Source organism: Miscanthus floridulus, chromosome 5 (genome assembly GCF_019320115.1).
Source record: "Miscanthus floridulus cultivar M001 chromosome 5, ASM1932011v1, whole genome shotgun sequence".
Taxonomy (NCBI): Eukaryota; Viridiplantae; Streptophyta; class Magnoliopsida; order Poales; family Poaceae; genus Miscanthus; species Miscanthus floridulus.
In genome coordinates this window covers 46762346-46769607 of record NC_089584.1, presented here as the reverse complement: position 1 = coordinate 46769607, position 7262 = coordinate 46762346, and the positions used below count along the sequence as shown (strand labels likewise).

General features: G+C 48.7%; 1 protein-coding gene across 1 annotated transcript; it reads left to right on the top strand.

The window, feature by feature from the left end:
- The first annotated feature begins 846 nt into the window (after positions 1-846).
- On the top strand, positions 847-1230 carry LOC136454599 (uncharacterized). The gene has a single exon (XM_066454971.1). The coding sequence runs from the start codon at positions 847-849 to the stop codon at positions 1228-1230; it is 384 nt and encodes a 127-aa protein (XP_066311068.1).
- The last annotated feature ends 6032 nt before the right edge of the window (positions 1231-7262 follow it).

The window sequence follows — 7262 nt, the reverse complement described above, 5'->3', positions numbered from 1 at the left end:
ACCAAGACCATCAAGATTGGGGCTCATCTTGACCCCAAATAGGAAAGTGCACTCGTCTCCTTCCTATGTGCCAACGCCAATGTGTTTGCTTGGAAACCTATAGACATGTCGGGGTACCATGGGAGAAGATCGAGCACTCCTTGAATTTCTCACCAACCACCAAGCCGACCAAGCAGAAACTCCGATGATTCGCGCCAGACAAGAAGGAGGCTATTAGGGTAGAAATAAAATGGCTCCTAGCAGCTAGATTTATTAGAGAAGTGTATCATCCTGAGTGGCTGGCAAACCCAGTCCTTGTTCAAAAGAAGAATAAAGAATGGAGAATGACCTAAAGACCCCTTCGATCTGCCTTGGATAGACGAGGTTGTAGACTCCACCGTCGGCTGCAAACTCCTCCCCTTCCTCGACTGTTACTCTGGCTATCACCAGATATCTCTTAAGGAGGACGACCAGATCAAAACATCATTCATAACGCCATTTGGTGTGTATTGCTATACCACCATGTCTTTTGGACTCAAAAACATCAAGGTGACCTACCAAAGGGCCATCCAGATGTGCCATGACCAACAGATAGGCCACAATGTCAAAGCCTACATCGATGATGTGGTCGTCAAATCCAAAACCGCCAATAGCCTCATCGCCGACCTTGAAGAAACATTCACCAACCAGAAAAGATACAGATGGAAGTTGAACCCTTCAAAGTGCATCTTTGGAGTTCCATTCAGCATACTCCTGGGCTACATCATCAGTGCCCGCGGTATCGAACCCAACCCCAACAAGGTCTCCATCATTACCAATATGAAACAAAAAACCTGCGTAAAGGATATACAGAAGCTCATAGGGTGCATGGCTACTCTTAGCCGCTTTATATCATGCCTCGGCAAAAAGGGACTACCGTTCTTCAAACTACTCAAGGCCTTTGAGCGCTTCTGCTGGTCGGAGGAAGCTGATACAGCCTTTGAGCAACTCAAGTTGTTTTTAATGAAGCCTCCAATCAGGACGATGCCTCTACCAGATGAAACCCTATTGATCTACATCGCCACTACCTCTCGTGTTGTTAGCACAGCAATCGTCATTGAGCGTGAGGAGGCTGGACACGCCTATAAGGTGCAACATCTAGTCTACTTCATCAGTGAGGTTCTCAATAAGTCTAAAACTCGTTACCCTGAGGTTCAGAAGCTGTTGTACGCCATCCTGGTCATGTCGTGCAAGCTCCGCCATTACTTCTAGTACTATAAGATCGTCATGGTCACCGAGTTCCCTCTAGGGGACATCCTCCGCAATAAAGAGGCCAATGTTCGCATCATCAAGTGGGCAGTCGAGCTTGGCACTTACTCCATCAAATTTAGGAGTAGGCCAACCATTAAGTCACAAGCGCTGGTTGATTTCGTCGCCGAGTGGATCGAGATCCAAGAGCCCATCCCCGTTGCTTGCCCCGAGCACTAGATAATGTATTTCGATGGTGCCCTCAACATCAATGACGCTGGCGCCAGTATTTTGTTCATTCCTCCAACTAAGGACAAGCTCTATTACATCCTCCAAATTCATTTCCTAGCTTCTAACAACGCCGTGGAGCATGAAGCATGTCTCCATGGACTTCATATAGCCATCGAGCTCGGCGTCAAACGCCTCATGGTATATGTGGACTCTGCGCTGGTCATCAACCAAGTCAACAAAGATTGGTCCTGCTCCAGTGAGAAGAGGGACGCATACTACGCCGAGATCAGGAAACTCAAAGGAAAGTTCTACGGTATCAAGTACCACCACGTGGTACGAGACCAAAATCAGCTCGCCGACCACCTATCTAAGATAGGCTCTTCTCACGCATGATTCTACCTAGGGTCTTCATTTAAGACCTCTCTACTCCGTCTATTAAGGAAGAGAAGGAAGTTCAAGAAATCCCCCAGCTAAGCAGCTGGTACTTGTAGTACCCTCGCAGGCCGTAGATTGGAGGGAATAGTTCATCAAGTACCTCACCAGCACCAACGTACCCACCGATAAGACCGAAACTGAATGCCTCATCTGTCACAGCAAGCATTACATGCTGGTAGACAGAAACTTGATGAGGAAAAGCACCAAGGGAGGGATATTGCAGAAATGCATCAAGAAGAAGGAGTGAAACTACTTCTTGAAATCCACTCTGGTTCCTATGGCAACTATGTGGCCTCTAGAAACCTGGTCGGCAAAGCTTTTTGAGCTAGTTTATATTGGCCCATGGCCAATGCCGACGTAGAAGACCTCGTTCGACGTTGTGAAGGATGTCAATTTTTTGCCAAGCAAATACACGTGTCGGTGCAGGAATTGCAGACCATCTCAGTTTCTTAGCCTTTTGCATGCTGGGGACTAGACATGATCAGGCCTTTCAAGCCTATGCCAGGCGGTTTTTGGTATGTATACATCGCCATTGACAAGTTCTCCAAGTGGATCGAATACAAGCCGCTGTTTTGGCCACTACAAAGAAGGCAATCGAGCTCTTCGAAGATATCATCCATAGATTCGGTCTTCCAAACAGCATTATCACCGACCTCGGAACTACATTCACTGGTCACCATTTTTGGGACTTCTACAACGACCGATGCATCTTCATCAAATGCGTCTCTGTTGCCCATCCTAGAGCCAATGGCTAGGTCGAACGGGCTAACGGCATGATCCTCGATGCCCTCAAAAAGAGACTATACTAGAAAGAGGAAAAGCATCCGAGCAGATGGCTCAAAGAGCTCCTAGCTGTGGTCTAGGGACAACGCACTCAAGCTAGCCGCAACACCGATGTGTCTTCATATTTTTTGGTCTATGGCTTAGAGGTCGTACTTCCCATAGACATTGCCTTCCGAGCACCTAGGGTGGAACATTATAATAAAGAGCAAACCACAGCTGTTCGGACAGACGACGTCGACAGGGTCAAAGAAGAATGCTTGATCACTTACATCCACATAGCCAAATACTTAGAAGGCCTGCGAAGATACTACAATCGCAATATCAAAGGTCGTTCATTTGCGGTCGGTGACCTCGTTCTCCGTGGAAAGCAGAAAACCGAAGGGATGCACAAGCTCTCTTCCCCCTAAGAAGGGTCTTACATGGTCAAGGAGGTTACCCGACTAGGGTCTTATCTGCTAGGTGACATGGAGAGAGTCAATATCCCCAATTCGTGGCACATCGAGCAACTTATACGTTTCTATCCTTGAAACGCTCCAGATATGTACTCTTCACTCCATAATGAATGAAGTTTTTGTCACCATAATTTGTCTCCATTATTTCTCCACTCTGGTTTAATCACCACTTACGATTACTAGCTCTGAGCTACTCCTAAACAAACTCCGACAATTATACGTGATCTCCATAAATGCTCTGCCCAGTTTCTCCATACTAAAATATCTTTAAGATATTCCACCAACCATCGAGCAGCACATGTTCTGCTCTGTGTTCTTTGGAGAAAACCCTATCTCTGATCTCTCCCTACACATGCTATGGGCTCCAGCGCTCTGTGTTATGGGTGGTCAGCTGTGGTTCCTCGGTCACATTTGTTCCTCCTACACGTGCACGGGCTCCAGTGCTCGACATTATGGAATACAGGCTAGCCAAGGCCAAGAGCCCTGTAACGAACTAACTGCTCGGATGCTACTTATACCACATATAAATGCATTAGGGTTAACAACACATCTCTTTTTCACCGAAAGTGCTAGCAAGCCGTATAAACATGCATACGATGTCTACTTACAACATTTATACAAATACATAAATGTTTGCTTAGGCCCTCATGCATCTAACTCCCTTTCTAGTTTTCCTATATAGGTTCCTCTCCACTCAGGTTATTGAGCTTGGCCCTCACCATCTACCTCGCCAAACAGATCGACATCGCCAGCCAGCTTCTTCACCGCATCCTCCACCTCATCTTTTAGCTGCTCCTGCTTCATCGCACCCATCCCTCTAGCAGATCTAGCCCCTATCTCTCAAAGATTGATGGCAGGGTAATGATAATGGACTATCGCCAGGGCATGCGTCATGATGGAAACAATGGCATCTCGATTGAAGCCTTTGAAGTTCTCCCACACCACATTGCACCTATCAATAATGGTGTCCGAATGTGGCAGCCTATTGTTGGGCTGAGGAGCTACCTCCATGTTGATACAGTCAAGCACCAGCCTGACTCTAGCCACCATGGTGTCAAGTTTCCCCTCTAGGTTCTTGCCTCCAGCTCTAGCATGTCAAACTACGCCTTGGTCCTTCGACGGTATTCTATAGACACCAAAGGGATTCATCAAACAAAGAAATCATTTCAGCAACAACTCCAACCACAAACTACTCACCTTCTAGATCCTCGGCTAGTTTCTCCGCCCGCTCAGACACCTTCTCCTTCTCTTGGAGTTGACCGATGACTTCTCACAACCAGTCGAGCTCCGCATCTTGATCTACAAACATAACGGTCGACAACAACATCATGACTATTCGGCAATGCAGAGCAAATTCACCGATCTGTAGTACCTTTCTTCTGCTCGGAGATGCCTTTTAGCTTCTCTGAGGTGCGCTCTAGCTACTTGGAGACAGTTTTCCACTGCTCGGACATGATGCCCTTTTGGTACTCTAGGTCCTTCCCGTTTGATTCAACAAGGTCCCTTTCGCATTGGGCCCTCTAGATGTTCTTCTCCATCTGCTTCACCACCTCCTTCAGCTTCTCATTCTCCTTGACGAGGGGCTCCATCCTTTTGATCAACTACTGCCATTGCACGGTAGTTTGTGCTATGCCCTACAAAGCACCAAGATTATAAAGGACCATATTCTCCAATGCCTAAGAGAACACTACTGACGCAATACTAACCTCAATTTGCTTCATAGCTGTGGAAAGGGTGGACCGTAGCCTCTTCACCTCCCTGATGGTGTCCTCCTCTTCCATGACCACAACTTCATCACCTCGCTTGCGGAAGATACGGATGGTTTGAGATCATGAACCTTCATGCTCAATCTCCTCGACCTCATCCTCTCCCTCCATAGCGGGTGGCGCTCCCTAGGGGCTCGGTGGCCGCACAGAGCGACCAACCATGCCTCACGGCATCTCCAGGCGCACCACTTGCTCCTCCAACGCTACCGGCCTCTGCACCCCAGACTCCAGCATGAGGTCGGCAGCTCCCGCTCCAACCTCCAAAGATTCGGTGGCTCTCGCCGTTGCTCCCAGCATCTCCATCAAATCGCCTGTCGTTGTCGCCAACTGCTCTCCACCTCCAACTCCATCAGCAACGGTGGTTAGACCCTCTGCAAACTAATGAGCACTTGAGGATTCTAGGATGGAGTCCATCCGCAATGTCTCCACCCTGGGACCAGCCCCTAGCTGCTCGCCAGTCTGGCCTAAAGGATTCAGATCCTCTACGCGCCCTGCTCTACATCAGATTAGCTCATTGGTCACCACAACTATAAAAATCAAATATCTCTTGATCCCAAGGCAAAGATACTTACACATCAGCTTCCTAATAAATGGTTCTAAACCAGCGCTGCCTCCCCAAGCACCCAGGCACTACTCTAGGGTCAACCCGCATGTCCTGGGCTAGAGATCTTGCGGCTCCCACCGTCGATGTCTCCTCCGCCTGCTGCTCGGGGACTCCTTGCCCTCCTTTTGATTGCACCTCCACATGCATGTTGCACAATGATGCTTTAGTGCTCCGAGGGGGAGCTACTAGAGCCTCGTCGTCATCCCACCACTCAAATACCATCGCACTCTATGTCAGAGCAGTCTGACTGCCACCAAGCAAAATACCGCCTAGCTTGTGGGGAGCTACATCCGCCGTTCTTCTCTTCTTTTAGGCTAGCTCATCTTTCGCTTCCCTTTCCCCCTAAACTTTCTCCGATACCGGGGTGGGACTCTCCTCCGACCAGCACCTTTGCCTTCGGATTCTGACAAGGCGCTGATGGCACCTTCCTCTAGCTAAGTGGTCGGCATGGCGTCCACTACCTTCAGTCAATTGCTCCTCGGCACACCTGAGAAGTACGTCGCCCGTTCCTACAAAAGGATCTTTCCACAAGCGAATTAGTCCACTACTCGGCACTAGCATGGGATAAAAAGCACCAGGAACAACAGTCGAGATTTTTACCTAAGGAGGTGGGTTCATGCAGTTGAAGGTTTTCGACTGCCTAGGCACACAGTATGGCATGTTTGGAGCAAATAGTACTGCAGCCCAGTGTAGCACAATCTCCTTCATCAGTCTCTCTGTCCTCTCCCGGGTGCCGTCAGTATCTCCCTTGAAGTTAAAGCCCGGATGAGCCCTCTCCTTGCAGGGCTGGATGCGGCACATTATGAAGTTCAATGCCACCACCACTCCGTTCATCTTCATGCCCCTTATTAGCTCAAGGAGCTCGTTGACCTGCTCCATATTAGCACTGGTCGGTTTCTTTGACCAGCTCCTTTGATTCTCCGGAATCTGGTCGACGTTGCATCGGACGACAAGATGATTTTGCTTCATGTAGAACCACCTGGCATTCAACCCCTTCAGCGAGGTATTCAGCGGCACAGTAATGTATTTGCCCGCCATCCTGTCGTGGAGCTGTAGATACACACCGCCGACCATTTTGGAACCGCCCCCTCTCTTCTTAAGCCAGAAAAGGTGTTAGAAGAGATTGAAATGGGGAAGAATGCCAAGATAGGCCTTGTAGAAGTGGATAAACACAGAAATGTGCAAAATAGTGTTTGAATGTAGATTACATAAGCTCACTCCCCAATACTCCAAAAGATCCCACAAGAAAGGATGTACTAGAAGTCCTAATCCACGCTAGAAATAATCTTCGAATACAACGACTTTGTTGGTGTGTGGCATCGGATAGGGCTCACCATCGACCGGACGCCATCCGACGGTGATATGGTTAGGAAGAACGCCCATATCATTGAGCTCCATCTCCCCCATGAGTGATGACACCCATTCCATGTCATGGCTCGCCCTAGCGGTTGCCTTCTTTGGGTTACCACCTCCCTCTTTGGTGCAATCCCTCAGATCTAGATCAGATCTAGACAATTGGCGCAAGCTTTTTAGCCCTAGTGGCAGAGCGCGTGTGAATGTGAATGGGGGAGTGTGAGGGCGAGGAGGAAGACAAAGTGGTGGAGTGGCGAAGGTGGGAGTGCGGAGTGCGGCGATGCGGTTATAAAGAAACCATAATCACTTTTCGCATTCAAGGGTTTTTGGGGAATCGCACCATGCTGAGTTGTGCCCTTCCAAATTCCTCGAAGCAGCATGCTGGGCCATTATTTGGGATTCTGTGCAACCGCGGCCCACATCGTCCATTTT